The 20236-nt window shown below is 42.9% G+C and overlaps 3 protein-coding genes across 6 annotated transcripts in view; 2 read left to right on the top strand and 1 right to left on the bottom strand.

Moving 5' to 3' along the window:
• The window catches only part of LOC138982284 (natural resistance-associated macrophage protein 2-like), a 53109-nt gene extending 37276 nt beyond the window's left edge, over nt 1-15833 (bottom strand). The window contains exons 1-3 of one of the 4 annotated variants that reach the window (XM_070355537.1): nt 15691-15833; nt 11541-11713; nt 10922-11021 (exon numbers count right to left, since the gene is read on the bottom strand). Coding sequence is in view for 1 of the 4 variants with exons in the window: in XM_070355535.1 (XP_070211636.1) it covers nt 8026-8068 (43 nt within the window). In the remaining 3 variants the exon portion in view is untranslated. Of the gene's footprint in view, nt 1-8025; nt 8150-10921; nt 11022-11540; nt 11714-15690 lie in introns of those variants that run through there. The other 3 variants (XM_070355539.1, XM_070355540.1, XM_070355535.1) reach the window with 3 other exon arrangements.
• LOC138982295 (uncharacterized) overlaps nt 1-20236 on the top strand; it is a 333833-nt gene that overhangs the window by 242475 nt on the left and 71122 nt on the right. The gene's annotated exons all lie outside the window — the stretch shown is intronic.
• LOC138982285 (serine/threonine-protein phosphatase 6 regulatory ankyrin repeat subunit C-like) lies at nt 15818-20188 on the top strand. Its single transcript, XM_070355542.1, has 3 exons — nt 15818-15957; nt 17575-18256; nt 18609-20188. Exons 1-3 carry the CDS (start codon nt 15915-15917, stop codon nt 19408-19410), a joined length of 1527 nt encoding a protein of 508 aa, XP_070211643.1. The 5' UTR covers nt 15818-15914; the 3' UTR covers nt 19411-20188.

Here is a 20236-nt window from a genome sequence, read left to right as displayed (position 1 = left end):
ATTGTGCAAGTTGGCTATTGACGACCCAACCTGAAACTGAACATTCGGATTGCATTCACTAGTTGAAGAAACGATCAATTTCGCACAGAATTTTCGATTCCTGATTCCTACAACCTATCACCACACTGTACTGCTCATATTTTAATCCTCTGTTGTGGTATATTTTACATGAACATTTTAACTACAGATAAACAGCAGATGCGATTCCAGTGTATACAGTTCTCGGTGCAAGATTCAAACTTCCAACTTAAAAACACAAATAATGATCGCTCTGTCTTTTTTTTCCAGCTGTGGTAATCACTGATTTGACGTCTGAATGATTCAGGCTACAAACACACTATCTGTATCACCTGAGGCTATTCACTTCATGTATCTAAAAACACAACGATAAATGACAATGTTGAACATGTATAAGAGAAAGAACTGCACTTTCTGCCCTCTGCTCTGTGTTCACATACAATTTTACACACCATGCAAGCACACGCGATTGCCACCGGGCGCTTTGAGTGCAAATGTCGCAAAACATGTCTATAATTATATGCGAAACAAAGCGTGACAAAGAGGGCCCAGGTGCGCGGTTTTTACATTTAGTCAAGTTTTTACATTTAGTCAAGTTTTGACTAAATGTTTTTAACATAGAGGGGAAATCGAGACGAGGGTCGTGGTGTAGTGTGTGTCTGTGTGTGTGTGTGTGTGTGTGTAGAGCGATTCAGAGTAAACTACTGGACCGATCTTAATTAAATTTTACATGAGAGTTCCTGGGCATGATATCCCCAGATGAGTTTTTGTTGTTGTTGATAAATGTCTTTGATGACGTCATATCCGGCTTTTTGTAAAAGTTGAGGCGGCACTGTCACACCCTCATTTTTCAATGAAATTTATTGAAATTTTGGCCAAGCAATCTTCGACGAAGGCCGGACTTTGGTATTGCGTTTTAGCTTGGAGGCTTAAAAATTAATTGATGACTTTGGTCATTAAAAATCTGAAAATTGTAATTAAAAGTATATTTGTATAAAACGATCCAAAAACAATTTCATCTTATTCTGCATCATTTTCTGATTCCAAAAACATATAAATATGTTATATTCGAATTACAAACAATCTCTGAAAATTAAAAATATAATAATTATGATTAAAATAAATTTTTCGATATTGATTTAAAAACAATTTCATATTATTCCTTGTCGGTTCCTGATTCCAAAAACATATAGGTATGATATGTTTAGATGAAAAACAAGCTTAGAAAGTTAAAAAGAATATAGAGATAAAGAAAAGCGTGCTATCCTTCTCAGCGCAACTACTACCCCGCTCTTCTTGTCAATTTCACTGCCTTTGCCACGAGCGGTGGACTGACGATGCTACGAGTATACGGTCTAGCTGAAAAAATGCAGTGCGTTCAGTTTCATTCTGTGAGTTCGACAGCTTGACTAAATGTTGTATTTTCGCCTTACGCGACTTGTTTTTTTTTTACACACACATGTACACCCTGCGGCATGCCATTGTTTAGCATCACCAGATACATGTACACGCCCGCACACACAGACACACAGACACACAGACACACACACGCACACACACACACACACACGCGCGCGCGGAAGCATGCCATTCAGTGTTTAGCATCACAAGATACATGTACACGCCCGCAAACACAGACACTGCACACACAAAACATACACGTACACAAATATAGCAACACAGCCGACAGACAGACAGAGTCACACACACACACACACACACACACACACACACACACACACACACACACACACACACACACACATACACACACACCCTGGCGCATGCCATTGTTTAGCATCACAACTGACATACATGTACACGTTCGCACACACAGACACACACACACACAAACACACACATGACATACAGACACACATACACACAGACACACATACACACACACACACACACACACACACACACACACACACACACACACACACACACACACACACACATCGCGTGCCTTCGTTTCCCATTCTTTCTTCCACATATTAATTACAGTAGTACCCGCAATGAATTGACACCATTGGGACCAAACAAAAGTGTCTCCAAACTGCAGTATGCTTTCATTTCATTTCAAGTACTTTATTACCCAATCAGGGCCCTGCCTTCATTTGAATAACGAGACCTTAGAAATGCATGTTTTCAAGCCTCTGAACTCTCTCCAGGTCAATCTAATATCCTTCCTGATGGGTTAGTGTTTTACGGTTACACTGGTCCGTGATCTTTTTTCCGCGGCTAAAAGTCCCATACAGTTTAAAGTTCCAGTCCCATTCATCCCCGTGAAAACAACAACTCTGTTCACTATCTACGATTTGACCAAGCTTTGACATCGGAGAAGGCCATCCTTCCACTTGGACCCATACCGGCACGGTTGGCCTAGTGGTAAGGCGTCTGCCCCGTGATCGGGAGGTCGTGGGTTCGAACCCCGGCCGGGTCATACCTAAGACTTTAAAATTGGCAATCTAGTGGCTGCTCCGCCTGGCGTCTGGCATTATGGGGTTGGTGCTAGGACTGGTTGGTCCGGTGTCAGAATAATGTGACTGGGTGAGACATGAAGCCTGTGCTGCGACTTCTGTCTTGTGTGTGGCGCACGTTATATGTCAAAGCAGCACTGATATGGCCCTTCGTGGTCGGCTGGGCGTTAAGCAAACAAACAAACCTTGGACCCATACCAAAAATTATCTTCTTCTTCTTCTTCTGCGTTCGTGGGCTGAAACGTGTATGACCGTTTTCACCCCGCCATTTAGGCAGCCATACGCCGCTTTCGGAGGAAGCATGCTGGGTGTTTTCGTGTTTCTATAACCCACCGAACTCTGACATGAATTACAGGATCTTTTCCGTGCGCACTTGGTCTTGTGCTTGCGTATACACACGAAGGGGGTTAAGCCACCAGCAGGTCTGCGCATAAGTTGACCTGGGAGATCGGAAAAATCTCCACACTTAACCCACCAGGCGGCCGCAGCCGGGATTCGAACCCTCGACCTTCCGATTAAGAGGCCGACGTCTTACCACCCCGCCACAGCGCCCGTCCCCAAAAATGATCAACCTGATTGCTTCCAGTGCAGAGTTGGAATTCTTTTTTGTAAGAAATGAATGTATAAACGAATCCCCACTCTGTACAGAAAACAGTCAGGTCGTTGATTGTTGGTATGTGTCCAAGGGGAGGGATAGCCCATGTAAAAGCATGGCCAGATCTGAGATGGCGAGCCCAATTGTTTACAGGGGAAGGAATGGGCTTGGTTTAGCAGCATAGATCAAGGGTGGGTTATGTTGTTTGTTTGGGTTTTTTGTTTTGTACGTGTCTTGGGGATTTTTTTGTCCGAATGTCATTATCATCTCAACGACCTCTCTACGAACAAACGACAAAAATGGAAGGAAGGAAAGAAAACACGCTTGGTAGGCTATATGTGCGACGTGCAAGGCTTTTCGCAATCCTACCTAACCTGCCATACTGAAAACACTGACCCGACCCGCCTAGGTCAAACCGCTATGCAAATCACACATCCGTGACGCCGACTCAAGGTCCATAAACACTCGCCAAGACACGCGGATGTAATGTCATGCATGACATGCACATCTTGTCAGGTCACACACACACACACACACACACACATGACTGAATCGTTGCTGTCAACCGTTGCGCCTCCGTTTGTGTTTTCGTACACGCTTCCCATTAAAGTACGACAGCAGACAGACATGTTGAATAAATATGTAAAGGCAGGGAAAACAGACAGTTAGGCAACAGACAGTCTTGGTCGGTTGGGTATCATTTCAAAGGCTCCATAATCTTACATCAAACGGTCTCAGTAAAATTAAACTTTTTCCGCATTCTTTTAGGTGAATCAAAATTGTGGGGCAAGTGGAATGATCTTTTCGATGGCAACATTTTACAATTAGTCCTCTTAAAGGTACTGAACTTGTCAAATCCAGGTGCACGGAGCCCCTGGGTCTTTTAGTCATACCTCAGGCAGCTATCCGTTAGAAGAACTACCAAGTTTCATTGACTTGCACCCAAAGAGTCAAGAACTGCGATTTTTTTACGAATTAATTTCGTACTCGGACCCGGCTGGTCTTGGCCTATTTTTGGATCTAAATTTAGATCAGGTAGATCACCACATCATGCACAAAAAGACACGTCACTAGCAAACTATGTCAGACGTCATCATGAGTTTGTGTAAAACAAAATGGAGGCCGGAATCACTCAGTTGAATCGAACTCCGACCAAACACCACGTAATAACTAGGTTAATTTATGCACTCGCGTGAACAAGAAACTGTCGAGCTTTACAGATGTCGTCGTTGGGTAGTTTTGGGTTTGTTTTACTACCATAGGAGGATTTTTGAACTGTAAATGCACTCAGCTGCAACAAAAACGCAAAACGAAGGCTGTGAGCTGCACTGTGCCTTTAATGTGCGAGGGCTGGAAGTGAAATGAAAAAACAACTGCTTCTTTAACTGTTATCCTCACAATCGAATAGAGAACTCCCTCTCTCTCTCTCTCTCTCTCTCTCTCTCTCTCTCTCTCTCTCTCTCTCTCTCTCTCTCTCTCTCTCTCTCTCTCTCTCTCTCTCTCTCTCTCTCTCTAGCAGATTCTACTAATTCTATTACCCTCCTTAAAATTGAACAAACATGTGTTAAACATGTTCATAAGGAATTGTGTTTTGTTCTCAATGATGTCAGTTCTTTGCTATCACGATTGAGGTAAATACCTCTTTACGCAGTGTTGGTAAGTCAGGCGCGCAGTCACAAGACGAGCGGTAGTCAACAGAATAAGAGTCTTTACACGGCCCAAGAAACACAGGCGCCCAACACAATAAGTTTTCTTTTCTGTCCTCGAACGGAACCTGAATATTGTGTGCTTCTGCGGGGGTGTGTGTGTTCGTGGTTTTTGTGAGTGCGCGCGCGCGCGCGCGTATGTGTGTGTGTGTGTGTGCGCGCGCGCACGCGTGTCTATATATATATATATGTGTGTGTGTGTGTGTGTGTGTGTGTGTGTGTGTGTGTGTGTGTGTGTGACGGTGTTTATGTGTGTGTGTGTGTGTATGTGTGTTGTTTGGAATAAGATGAATGAATTCAAATCCTGACACAAACGCGGCGGGGGAGGGGGGGGGGGGGGGCTCTCAGCAAACAGACTTCTGAGTGATTGCATCCATGTTCCAAGTAAAAGCTAACGACATGAGAGTTATGGTGAGCATTTTCAAATCGTCTTGCATCGCTTTCTTATTCAGAAAGAGAATGAATAAGTAGGGCGCCCAACCGATCAATTGCAATACAAGGGAGCTCATTCTTGCAAGATCGTCAAGTCCGACTGAACAGGTTGACATTACGTCCCCGTCAATGAAAACAGAGTAATGCAAACAAACTAAATAACCATAATTATGAATGCAAACAGAATTTGTTAAGAATAATATAAGAAATAAATACGGAAATGAATACAGAAAACAACAAATAACAATAAATCATATAAACTGTAAACAGATTCTTTTTTTAAAGAATAAAAAACACTGCATTTTTTATGTTCGCACACAGACATCACTTATTTTTACGCAAGCCGAATTCATCACCAAAAGAGTATCTCAACCCCCTCCCAGATTAGCAGCCTTACAGACTCTCTTCTCTGGAGAGAATTGAAGAAAAAATACATACACACGGCAACAAGTTCTGGGTGGCTCTTTCAGGAAGCCCCAACAAAACAGATGAACACCTATAATGCATGTCCACGTGTAATGAAAAGGATTAACCGCCTAAGGGCAGAAGCTGGGAATTACCAATTTCTAGAGCTTAAATGCACCTGTCAATCCGACCTCAGCATTGTTCATTTGACTCTGGAGTGTGATTTGAACTCATGCTACTTTCAGCCCCTGACTCAGCCTTATAAACTCAAACCAAAATAAGATAATGAACAGAAAATAAATTCAGTTTAGTTAGGCCTCAAGAATTGTTTATTGAATCCCAAGATGGTGCAAGTCAATGACGTTCTCACCCAGTAAAAACTGTCGTTTACCAACAGTAGAACCCACCTTTTAATACCCTGTCATTTAAGGTGTCCTCCCTTATTAGACCCTGCTTTCTCGGATTTTTTGTTCATAACCTCTGTAAATTTTGTAACCGAGTGCCGTAACACTACGATCACCTCGGGAGGCGAAGTGCAATCAAACAGGATTGAATATGTTAGGGCCAATTTCTTAGCCCTATAAAAACTGTTATGCAAACCCGAAGGTTTCCATGAACATACAGACAATGATGATGATAAAATCGTTTATTTAACGTCACTCTGTAAAAACATTGGCGACATTTGTCTTAGATTAAGAACACACACAGGCACGCACACAACATACAGACAATCGGAAACCACCAGACCCCATCACAAACAGAATTCCACAATCCACCGGTGTTGACTTAAAGGCCAACAACTCGGGTGCAGAGTCAGCTGTGAAAGGAGCGGTAGCCTCCCCTGTTAGAATTTACCCCCATTTTAAAGCTCCCTCCTTTTTAAGACCTCATTTTCTCAGATTATTGGAGGTCTTAAAGGGGGGGGGGGGGGGTTCCACTGTATAGTTGTAGTACATAAGGTCTCGATCAAATATGGGTGACAGCCGGCTGATCAAAGGACTGACTGTCAGCGGGTGTATGATCAATTACACGCACTGTAAGTCTCTTGCTATAACATTTGTTCAACAGGTTGTGCTGTTCTGTAAAAGAAGGTTCTGTAGTGACAGATTGCAGAGGGGGGGGGGGTGCATGTCAGTGTGCGAATGCAAGCGTGCGTGCGTCCGTGCATTCGTACGTTCGTGCTTGCCGCGTATGTGCAACAACATCTCATATTTTACCCAAAAAAGTAGACATCCTACCTCCGTAAAGAAAGACGTATAATACGTTGACATTTAAGTCAAAAGACACCCGGACATCCTCAACGTTGGCCTTGCACTGCCAAATTTATGCCCACCCAATGACTCATGAGAAAAAAGGATTTCTACAATGTCATGTTCACGTGATACAGTTTTATTTTGATTGATTTATGGTGAAAAAAACGCGTGTATTCTGAGTGAAAGTGTCCTTTCAAACAACAAACCAGGCTAGCCCGGTCTCGGAGGAACACTAACGTATATTATACTGCATGCACATCGACGCCAACACATACACACACACACACACACACACACACATGCGCATCCGCACACACACACACACACGCACACACACACACACACACACCTACGCGTTTACTCGCTACTGAGTGTATGTGCGTACATGCCAATGAGTCTCCCTGTCTCTCTCTCTCTCTCTCTCTCTCTCTCTCTCTCTCTCTCTCTCTCTCTCTCTCTCTCTCTCTCTCTCACTCTCTCACTCTCTCTCTCTCTCTTTCTCTCTCTCTCTTTCTCTTTCTCTTTCTCTCTCTCTCTCTCTCTCTCTCTCTCTCTCTCTCTCTCTCTCTCTCTCTCTCTCTCTTGCTGAATCAAATAAAACAGTTGTTTTGATTACTAAATGTCTTTATAATTACTTGATGTCTTGGTGACATTATGTTTTTTAAAACTTTATTTGTCAGGGACACTTTTGAAATGTTCAGATAATACCTTCTGATAGTGTATTGCTGTATTGCAGATTTGTTTTTACCTATTACCAATTAGTCAATTGATAATGATTGTTATTTAATGAGTTACTTGTTACCATTGTTCCCTCACGGTCGAGGGCTGATTGTAAAAAAGTATCACGGTATATACATTCTGTTCTGTTCTGTTCTTTCTCTCTGTCTGTCTCTCTGAGTGTAGCCTTCGTAGCATCTATTTTTCGCGAAAACAGCAACAGATGCTGCCCTAACTGAAAGCGTATAACTTATCACACACTATTAGTTTTTAACACGAACAACAGATGCCCCCGTAAAGCATAACCTATCACACACCGTTCACATAAACAACAACCTGAAAGCAAGGCTAAAAGCATATGACATGCACACGCTGTCACCAAGTTACACATTAGTCATAATGATCTGTGTACGTACCGGGTCCGAGGGCAAAATATTCTTGACCTTGTCGGTTTCCCATTGTCTTGTCCTTTATATACCCGCAAAAACTAATACAGCCATCATCGTGCACCTGTCTCGATTACGCGCACTCACTGCTGTTGAAAAATGCTAATGGGTTGTTGTGAAAATCACACTTAATTGTTTTGATATTCATGCATGTGTCATATGTATAATCCGTAGTTTTCTGTTGATTTTTTCCCAACGAATCTTCTGTCAACACCAAGAAATCATACACTGAGAAACACACAACCGAAGTTTAATCATTTCACGACACGCGTCAAACACTTTTTTTCTTACCCGGATTTCTACTCAGCATCTAACAAGTTCAATGAAACAGTGTTTCAAACACACAAAAGAAGGTTTATCTATTTTACTGCGTGTATCAAACGCTTGTTATTGTGGGTTGTTTTGTTTTTTTCTTGTTTTTTTTCTTCTGTTCTTAGACGGCTTTCAACAGCATCCAATCAATTGGAACGAAACACACAACAGAAAGTCCATCCATTTCCCTGCACGTGTCAAACACTTGATCTTTCTTTCTCGGTTTGTTGATGCCTGGGATCTGTTCTGGCGATATGACAAAGTCTTTGATGACGTGGTACCCGAGTCCATGCGGTGACTACACACAACATAAGGTTAATCCATAAGTACGTATTATCACTGCACGAGTCAAACACTTGTTCTTTTCTACTCGGCTTGTTTATGTCTGAGATCCATTCTAGCGATCTGATAGATAGTCTTTGTTGACGTGGTATTCCTGTGTCACAGAGATATATAAACCAAATCGTCATTACACAATCTCAGAAAGTGATTTTAGTCATGTGGTATTCTTGACACTGTCATGAGGTACCAAAACAATCAGAACCACCTCATATTTTATTTTTGGTGGTGTGTTACTCCTGTGCGACTTATACACGAAACTTGAACATTAATATTTAGTAACGTCGTATTTCTGTGCCAAACAGATTTACAACATCACCAAAATCAGTTCATGATGTGGTATTCCGGCGTCACGGACAAGCCAAAACGTCATAACAATTATCTCACACATTTCTGTCCCCAAAAAATGCCGAAAGGTCATCACAATTACTTCATGAATTATGTTGCCGATGTGATTCCTGTGTCAAAGAGATACCAAAACGTCATCACAATTACCTCATACATTAATTCTGCTCAATTGAGCGAAAACACTGAATGGCCCATAAAGATCGTTTCTCGCCACAAATGAAAAATAACAAATGTTTATGTGACATTCCTGGGTCAATTAAACAGACGCCCAAATATCACCACCAAGATGGAGTGAAACCGAACTGATTGTCCAAGCATTGATGAGTCTTTTTGCCTTAAAGGGAAAATAATGTCCGTGAAGCTAGTTTGATCGTCTTGCCCAGGACAGAGAAAACGACCGGACAAAACAAACAGCGTTTTTTCTCCCTCGCAAGCACAGCAACTGTTTGTGATGTTAACACGAAATACCGAGACAGCCTTGTAAGACTACGGAGGCACACACAAAAGCGGTCAGCTAAACATTAGCCTTGCATGGCTACTGTCACAGCGAGAGTCATGAAGAGTGGACACTGGGTTTTTCTGAGTTTCACCGGTCGACCACTCTCCCCTATACTTCTTCAGCAACTGCTCGTTACGCTGACACGAATAGAAGCACAAGAACACAGCATCAACATTCTCATCGTTTCCCCAGTTTTATATCATAAAGTAATTTAAAGAGTCAAGATACACACAAGCAAATCAGTTTTGTTTCGCTATTCGCCGAATAGGATAACGATGACACTGCTCCATGGGGGTTTGATCTGTTTCACCGTACTGTGTACACTGAACTAAGTGATGTGTTTGCAGTTATTCCGAAAGCACTCAAATAAACACGCACTGTTTTCATCACCGTGCATGGCTAAATATCTTTGGTGCGAAGATGCACATAAAACATCAAAACTCTGAATGACTCCATGCTCTGCTTGTACGGTCGAAGTATGAAAAGCTGCACCAGCACAAAAAAGCATTCTTGAATAACCGCCCATGATACATAAGTTCAATTCTAAAAATTGCTCCTAAAAATCGACGGTGACAGCTGCAGTTCTTGTTTCTTTTAAGACAACAGCTGTCACGTGTGTATTGACCCCAAAAAACACAGGCCACTGGCAACCTGTGCAGTTCGCATTATTGCAGGGAAGTGATAATGTTATAAATGGGAATGTAGAAATAACCACAAACATCTTTTATCATGCGACAATTATGGGCTTCTGTGTTTGTCTGAATATCATTCTTACTGTGCTCTTGTTGTTGTCTTTCTTATTTTTTATTGAAAACTTTTGAATCTATTCTTTACAGGCAGGTAACAAAAATGCAAATACAGATCTGTACACACGCACAGATTAAAATGTGAATTTTTTTTGTTTTGGTGTGTGTGTGTGTGTGTGTGTGTTTATTTTTTATTTTTTATTGCGTGCTTGTGTGTGTGCGTGCGTGCGTGCGTGCGTGAGTGTCTGAATCAGTTGAACATTACTTATTGTCTCTTGTTTGATGTGTTTCATAGTCATGTGTAATTGTATTTTTATTGTGTTCCTATCACTTTGAAATGCTGTTAAGTACCTTGATTTCATTATGCTGTAAAGTAGATGTTTAGTTAATGTTATTTGGGTTAAGCGGTTCTATTCATGAACCTGCCCTGGCGATCTCCTCTTGATAACGATCACCTGCCTATTGCGATCACCCCCCCCCCCCCCCCCAACAAAAAAACACGTGAGGTTTTCCCGATCCCCATACATTTTACATTTCCACAACGACTACCTTTTTATGAGGACCGTTCAGTCCCAAGTGCGGTCGTTAAAAACAGGTTTGACTGACTGTATCATACACTGACCTTTGGCTTTGCAGGTAAATGGCAGAATCTGACGATCGATGTGCGATGGTTCTCAAGGATGGAGAGTCACAAACGGTTCGTTTCTGCCTGCCTCCCTCATCTGTTGACGACAGATTTTAAAATAGGCTCAGTTGACGTGTTGAAAAGTTGTTTAGAAATGTTCTACATGTAATCAGAAGCTAATCCGTTTCCGGAGAAAGAAAAAAAACCAATAGTGAAAATAAATCCGTGGCTCTGCTGAATTACTGGGAAATCCCACCTGAATCGTATTTTACTGCTATAACCCATGGAGTGCAACGAAAGTTTAATACATTTCAAATGGTATTTCTAATGCAATTAAATGTCTGAAACTTATTACATGGCAGGCTTGTTTAAAAGTGTTTTTAAACGTTTAGAAAACAGTGAATCATATCCTTTGCAACTTACTAATAAAGGCTTCACAAAAACCTTCCAATATGGTAAAAAAAAAAAGACCCACATCACTGACAAGTGGCTTAAGCTTTAGTTGAGCAAACCATCTATCACTAAGATTTTACCCTTCGCTGAAAACGGGAAATGTTAACAAATCAACAAACCATTATTTTCACTTTGTTCAGAATCAGTTTCTCGTTTTACTTACTGTCAATCCTACTCCGTTCCAACACGTCAAATAATCCGCCACAAAATTCCAAGGGAGGCTACTTGTCCTGACAGGGGATGCTACTCCCACAAAAATGGTGTGGGAGTCTCGGTAGCTCAGTTGGAAGCTCTCTGTTCTGGGGCTCTCTGATCGAAGCAAAGCAGTCACGCTCGCTGGTTACATCACCAACAAAAACAACAACAACAACAGTATCGGCCAGAACACTACTGATGACATTTCCAAGATTCTACTGTGGATACAAACAAATCAACAATAAAATGATCACACCTGAAAAACAGTTACATGGATCAACTTGTACCAACTTTTGAAACTAAATTTCCAGCATGAAACACAAACATGAAAATAACCTTGTAAAACTGAACAGATATTTCTAAAACTTTCTCACATCAAACTCAAAGATAAAGTATCCCTTTAAAGGTACTGAACTTGTCAAATCCAGGTGCACGGAGCCCCTGGGTCTTTTAGTCATACCTCAGGCAACTATCCGTTAGAAGAACTTCCAAGTTTCATTGACTTGCACCCAAAGAGTCAAGAACTGTGATTTTTTTACGAATTAATTTCGTACTCGGACCCGGCTGGTCTTGACCTATTTCTGGATCTAAATTTAGATCAGGTAGATCACCACATCATGCACAAAAAGACACGTCACAAGCAAACTATGTCAGACGTCATCATGAGTTTGTGTAAAACAAAATGGAGGCCGGAATCACTCAGTTGAATCGAACTCCGACCAAAGGCACCACGTAATAACTAGGTTAAGCTTCACAGATGTCGTCGTTGGGTAGTTTTGGGTTTGTTTTACTACCATAGGAGGATTTTTGAACTGTAAAGGCACTCAGCTGCAACAAAAACGCAAAACGAAGGCTGTGAGCTGCACTGTGCCTTTAAAAAATCTTATTCAGTGTTAGTGGTTTCACGGTGGGCAAGTCTGATCCCCCATATACTCAACTTGAGTCAGTTTCAGTCGCTTACTTGAAAATTAGCACTATAAGTTCTGTTCCATTTGATATTTCTGGCCTAAGCACTTCTTAGACTAACACATGCAGGGCCGGACTAGGCTAAGAGGAGGGGGGGGGGTTGCTAGAGGTGGTCCAGGGGGATATCCCCCCTGGCGGCAGGGGCGGATCAGTTCATTTTATGGGGGGGGGTGGGGGGTTCCAAAAGTATATTGTGAAGATATGGGTGTGAAGGCGCGAAGCGCCGAGCCGACGGCGCGAAGCGCCTAGCTTGCTAGGGGGGTCCGGGGGCATGCCCCCCCCGGAAAATTTTGAAAAAAAGGATGCAAAATGGTGCAATCTGGTGCATTCTGAGGATGATCATTACCAGTTTCAGGCAGCAGATTTTGTCACTGATTATAACCCCCAAAATTGAAACTCAATGTAAAATAAAGAAATGCATACCTCATTCAATATTTTTATATTTTTATATTTTTATATTTATAAGGTGGGTCCGGAAACCCTAGAACACCCCCCCCCTCCTCCTCGTCCGCCCCTGGGCGGGGTCAAGGGGCAGAGCCCCTTGTGGGGGTCAGGGGGCTTCGCCCCCTGAAGCTGATGGGTAGGTCATATTCTGAGATAAGAAAATGGTCGCTCCTTGCATGAAACAGCATAAAATAAGCAATAATAAAAAATGTTTTAAATAAGTAAGGTACATGTTCAGGCTAGGGGGGGGGGGGGGGGTTGCGCAACCCCCATAACCCCCCCGGTAGTCCGGCCCTGACATGGGAAGTTCACGTTCAAAAATAGTGCGTTTAACTTTTACAAGGGGGGTAGACTCCAATGATTTTCTCAGACGTTCTCGTCACTCAAAATGCTCAGTTACCAAAACATAAATGTGTGTACGTGCGTGTGTGATGGTGTGTGTAGCCTATGTGTCTATGTGTGTGTGTGTGTGTGTGTGTGTGTGTGTGTGTGTGTGTGTGCGTGCGTGCGTGTGTGTGTGTGTGTAGTGTGTGTGTTTTGTGTGTGTGTTTTGTGCGCGTTGTGCTGTGTTGTGTGTCACGTGTGTTACGTTGTTAACAACCTCGATGTAGTCCTATCACCACCTAGCCTCTCCTAACTGACATCTAACCTCTTCCCATTGTCTGGTACATCATTATTTTGTACCATCAGTTAAAATAAGAGTAGGTCTGCATGATGCACTCTACACTTGCCAGCACAGCTGCATCCTTATGCTAATCAGCTTCACTCCGTTAGTGTATGCTGCTCAGTTATATCTCATGCTCTATACTTTAATGAATAAACTTAGTGATAGACATTCGTCTGTCTGATGTTATACTGATGTGGCTGAGAGTGCGACCCCGGGATAGCCTCCGAATATAAACACCAGGGTTTCATTTACTAGTGCGCCCTGCGCCATTGGCGCATTAAATCTGAACTTGAAATGTCCCATCACAATTTCCGTCAGTGCGTCAAAGGGCGCATTGAGATTACGTACCACTGCGCCACCAAATGTACACTTTACATCGGATTACACACACACACACACACACACACACACACAGATAACACGATATAGCGCCTAATTCTCAGATGGCACCATATTGCACCCTTATTTGCATCTTTGGTCAAAACGCGTACAGGCCAGGGCCGGACTAGGGGGGGGGGGGGGGGTCACGTGTTACAGGGGTTGCGCAACCCCCCCCCCCCCCGGCCTGGCTTAAGCATGTACCTCCCAAACGCTTTTTTTTTTGGGGGGGGGGGTTGCATCTGGATCATCATGATTGACATTGCCTATACAGCTTGCTGTCGAATTTACCTTTTTCGTTCAAGGAGAGGCTTCCTTTCCCTCCAGAAACATCATAAAACGTTCAGCTTGCAACCCCCACCAAGGGGCTTTTCCCCCTGGACCCCCATCTGTAACCCCCCCCCCCCCCCCCCAGTACTTACCTAGTCCGGCCCCGCAGGCCTCTTTGGTTTCTTGCCTTCGACTATGTCCCATCGGAATTTGGCTGAGGGGGACAAATGTCCCATTGCCTTTTTAGAGGGCCCCAAAGGGTTTAAAATCGTGATCGTGATTGGCGTTTTTTGACCTTTCCGTGACCGTGATTGCCGAAATTTCAATTTCTGTGATCGTGATGGGACTTTGCCCGTGACCCGTGATGACAAAAAAATCAAGTCTCGTGATCGTGATCGTCATTTGTTTTCGTGATCGTGATGGGCATTATTGCAAAGCATTTTATTTTCAACGTACATTTTTCACAGCTGTATCACTCTATGATCCTCTATTCGTCAAGGTGTTTGTGATCGTGAAAACAAAAATCAAGGTAACTGTGATCGTGAAAGCTAAAATTTCCCTTCCCGTGATCGTGATGATACCCCCCCTTTGGGGCCCTCTTTTTAGGTTAAAACACCAAACACTATATTATTACACTCGACAACTATTATTACCCGCGGATGGTATATATAGTAAGGTGTATAAGTATGGTCCTGCCTGCCAAATAGTTCTTGCTTATCTATAAAACAGACGTGTGCCACAGCGAAAAGAAAGAATGAAAAACCAGTGACAGTGAGAGAAGGGTGTGTGCGTGTCAGTGGGTGTGGAGAAAGAGAACTCGGAGAGAGAGAGAGGAGAGAGAGAGAGAGAGGAGAGAGGAGAGGAGAGAGAGAGAGAGAGAGAGAGAGTGAGAAAGAAAGAGATAGGCAGACAGTCCATTTGCTTCAGGCATAGATTTTGACATGCAATAACCTGTTAGCTGACAGCTGAAAGGCACAAGGAAGCGACGGATTGTCCTACCATAGGCGCTCCGGCCAAGCACTCATTTTGATTGGTAACGCGCTTAATTGTTGCTTAGTTCTGTTTTGGTTTTACTGATGTTTTCAAAATGCTCAGCCCGTTTACCAAACATAAATGCACGATCTTTTCGAATCAATCGTTCTCAGATAATATTCGTGTTTTGTTTTTCACCGTGGTGTGACCTCGTCAAAACAGTGGCGAACATCAATCTGTCAACAACCGTAACCTTTGACCTAGAAATAAACGTACAACCATAGGCGCTTGAGACACTATTTCTGCAGAGTTACACTATATGGAACACTTGAATCCGCGACAGTGAAGTAATCTGAACTCATTCAAAGGGGACGTATTTCTAGCGCCTGTACGTGACAATAACAAACTGTGTTGGCCTTACCTGCACTGTCTTATCGGGCGACTTGCTGTATACCGTATCCCGGATTCGCACAATACGGCTCACCTAGCCAGTTTCTGATGATCGTCTGTTTTCACTTCACATAGCAAGGGACGCAAATCCGCACTGTCACCCCTGTGAGGTCACGAACGAGGTGGCATTACGCAAACATTGTCAGTAGTGTCAAAACTAAGGAGACGCAGACTCCGCGCTGCTACTAAGATGCCATGCCCCTACTGTGTCCTTGTCTGCCGTGTTGCTCTCACCAAGGTAAGTCGGGGCTCTGTGACAGTGTGGAAACGTGCCAGCCACGGAAAAGAGGATATTTGACCCAGGGACACCAGTGTCAGTGACTGCATGCCGCAAGACTGTGACAGCCGTATAACGTCGCAATAAGTCTTGGCTGTTACGGTGCTAGCGATTACCCCGTAAAGGGCCCGGGCCTTGTTTGTATGGTGTGCTGGAAATGGGAAGTTGTTGATTGCTCGTCGTCACGCTCGAGTGAATTCACTCGCCACTGTGATCTTGGCTCTTTTCCGTACATGTATACATGTACTTATTTTACTGTGCATGTTTCGTCGGTCTGCATGTCTCTCACTGTGAATAAGTGCATGGGAGAGAGTGTGTACGTGTGACAGTGCGCTCGCTTTTGTGTATGTGTGTGTGAGCCACAGAGAGAGAGAGAGAGAGAGAGAGAGAGAGAGAGAGAGAGAGAGAGAGAGAGAGAGAGAGAGAGAGAGAGAGAGAGAGAGAGAGAGAGAGAGAGAGAGATTGTGTATAATATATGTGATCCAAGACCTAGAGAGAGGAGATGATTGTGTGCATGTGTCTCAGTCATTCCAATCAATGAACCAAGTGTGTGTGCTTCTATCTTGGAGCAGGATGGAGGGTCAGTGATGGTAGTGATGTTACACTGTGACTAACCTGTCAAGTACAGTGTAACAACAAACAAGTCGCGTAAGGCGAAAATACAATATTTAGTCAAGTAGCTGTGGAACTCACAGAATGAAACTGAACGCAATGCAACGCAGCAAGACCGTATACTCGTAGCATCGTCAGTCCACCGCGCACGGCAAAGGCAGTGAAATTGACAAGAAGAGCGGGGTAGTACTTGCGCTGAGAAGGATAGCACGCTTTTCTGTACCTCTCTTCGTTTTAACTTTCTGAGCGTGTTTTTAATCCAAACATATCATATCTATATGTTTTTGGAATCAGGAACCGACAAGGAATAAGATGAAAGTGTTTTTAAATTGATTTGGACAATTTAATTTTGATAATAATTTTTATATTTTTAATTTTCAGAGCTTGTTTTTAATCCAAATATAACATATTTATATATTTTTGGAATCAGAAAATGATAAAGAATAAGATGTACGTAAATTGGGATCGTTTTATAAAAAAAATAATTTTTTTTACAATTTTCAGATTTTTAATGACCAAACTCACTCATTAGTTGTTAAGCCACCAAGCTGAAATGCAATACCAAACCCCGGCCTTCGTCGAAGATTACTTGACCAAAATTTCAACCAATTTGGTTGAAAAATGAGAGCGTGACAGTGCCGCCTCAACTTTCACGAAAAGCCGGATATGACGTCATCAAAGACATTTATTGAAAAAATGAAAAAAACGTATGGGGATATCATACCCAGGAACTCTCATGTCAAATTTCATGAAGATCGGTCCAGTAGTTTAGTCTGAATCGCTCTACACACACACACAGACAGACAGACACACACACACACACACACACATACACCACGACCCTCGTCTCGATTCCCCCCTCTACGTTAAAATATTTAGTCAAAACTTGACTAAATATAAAAAGAAAGCCCTGTTTTGCCATTGTCCAAAAATTAACTTTCTTTTCTTGTCTCTTTCTGTGTACAGATTCTGAACTCAAACGATTGTCAACTTCAGTGAGTGAAGGAAGCTACTATGACACCACCAATCCAACAAGCAAGCACCGGAAAACAATACCAATACACAAGCATGGCATACAATGGCAGGTGCATGAAATCCTCACCAGACAGTGTGATACTAACGACGAAAAACTAAGACTGTTGAAATTTACTGGGGAGATTCTTGCAGGGGCAGAATCAGCAGTCTCCAAGCCAGGAGATTGGGCCTTCCTGCAGGTCATTTTGACAGCGTTGCCATCAGAAGAAAAGCGCAAAGACGATTGCCGCAATCTCATCAGCGCGTTGGAGAAAGACGGCGTCAGCATGTCAATTCTGGATTCTGCCTTGGACACGCCATTATTGCGAGCTATGAAGTGTGGGAATCGTGGCGCAGTGGACGCCCTCTTATACACTAGGTGCGACATCAACGCCACCGACCGCTACAGTAGTACCTGTTTGATTTACGCTGCGCAGCACGACGAGAGAGAGACAGTTAAGACAATACTTCAGCAGTTTTCTAAAACAGTCAATCTGGATAAGACGGACTATGCCAACTACACAGCGCTAGCATACGCTGCTTGCGGCAATAACTTTCAGCTTTGTAGTCTCTTGTTGAACGCTGGGGCCAGGCCTGATGTGAACTCGACCTCCCCCCTCTTCCTGGCTGTCAGGTACTAAAATCAAAACATGTAACACAGCAACAACACAACACCCAACCAAACACGCACATGTATACAACAGTTAGTGATAGAAGGATGAGCAACACAAAAATAAAGTTAACAAATTTACAGGGCTTAGTTCATAATCTAATAATAAATAAGAAGGGGCAGCATACCAATATTATTATCTCTAACTTTGGATTATTAGTGATAAACTAAGACATTGCCTGTAAATCTAGCAGCAGTCAAAGCTAATGATTTCTGAACAGAGGTATGAATGACGAAAGCCAGAAGAACTCTGTATTCATGTGTAAGTGTGTATGTTTGAAATAATTTCCTTGCCATTATTGTATTTATGTTTCAGCAACAATGCTTCCGACGCCTTAATCCAGCTGCTGATCTCGCATGGCGCTTCAGTGAACGTGTCCAACTCAGACGGGCTAACAGCGCTAGCCGCTGCCGCCAAAACCAGGCGCCCAAACATCGTCTTCCTGCTGATAGAGAGCGGTGCCAACTACTCCGCGAACTGGTACAAGAACCCAGCCTTCAACATCGCCCTTAACATGGACCACCTGGAGATCCTGAAAATCTTCATAGACCGTGGAGTAGACATCCTCTGCTCCAACCCCAAAGGGTTCAGCGTGGTCCATGAGGCCTGCTGTCAAGGCAGTGTCCAGTTTTTGTCACATGTCATTTCCACTACAGCTGTCAACTTGGACGCCAGAAATCGCCAGAGACAGACAGCTGCACACCTGGCTGCACAGTATGGTCACAGCAGCTGCTTGGAGGTTCTGTTCCATGCTGGCACCGACTGCTGGTCTCTTGACCCTCGCGGTCAAACTGCCTTAGAGCTGTCACTGTTCCACAACCGATCGGGCTGTGTCATGTTTTTTGTAGACAACCCAGTGTTCCCACGACAGAGGTTGTTCTCTACGATGCATGTTCTGCACAACGATTACGATCAAGAAGCCCTTGCACGAAAACCAGCAGTAGGGCTCTTCACTTCACGCATGATCGTAGAGTGGGGTGAAGGTCAGCAAGTGGATACTCTTTTCCAAATGTGCGTCATCAGTATCAGGCGCTACCTCGGACAGAAACCAGCATCTAGAGTGACAAAGCTACCATTGCCGGAGAAAGTCAGAGACAACATTGTGGGCTTCAGATGAAATTCTCTCAAAGCGAAAAACTTGACGTGGCAACTGCGGGGATGAAAACTTGATAATGTTTGAAATCAGCAAAATCTGCTTTGACTTTTTCAATCTTTAATCTATCATTTTGACACCCTAAATGGCTTTAAATTTGGAAAACCATCAAGAAATCATTTTTTAAATCAGTGGAACCCCCCCTTTTAAGACCTAATTTTTGTTTAGAAAATCAGGTTCTAAAAAGGAGCGAGTCTTAAAATGGGGGTATGTTTACAGAGGTTATGAACAGAAAGTCGGAGAAAACAGGGTCTTAGAGTGGAGGTAGTCTTACAAGGGGGGCATTTCATTTCAGATTATGCAAACATCTAGGAGCAAATGACTTCAGGGCATTGAAACACTGGTTTGAATCACAAATCAGGAAAAAAGCCCACTTTGATCAGTGTAAACAAAAAAAAAAGGCTTTGCACGCATGGTCTTTTGTAAGAAAAAAAGCAAATGGCCAGAACCATGCTTCACCATAATAATAGATAAGGCAGTGATTTAGTGTTTGATGTCACAGACTTTGAGGCATGTGTGTGGGTGTAGTAAAAAGAATGTGTTACAGTAGTCAATGATTGATTTTGTGTGTGCGTGTGTGTGTGAAAAAGAGAGAATCCTATTACATTTTTCAATATTACCTTGAAGATTTTTCTCATTTTAAGATGTGTTTCAATTTTCATGTTTGTGCAATTTAATTTTTTTATGATGAAAAAAACCCCATTGTGATGTGAGGGAAATAAATTTTCAGTAAGTGAGACAATCTACATGTTTGCATGTGACTGCCTGTGCATACACTACAGTGCATAGA

Source organism: Littorina saxatilis, linkage group LG12 (assembly GCF_037325665.1).
Source record: "Littorina saxatilis isolate snail1 linkage group LG12, US_GU_Lsax_2.0, whole genome shotgun sequence".
NCBI lineage: Eukaryota > Metazoa > Mollusca > Gastropoda > Littorinimorpha > Littorinidae > Littorina > Littorina saxatilis.
Note: the sequence above shows the minus strand (reverse complement) of the source record. Positions and strands in the feature narration are given on the sequence as shown.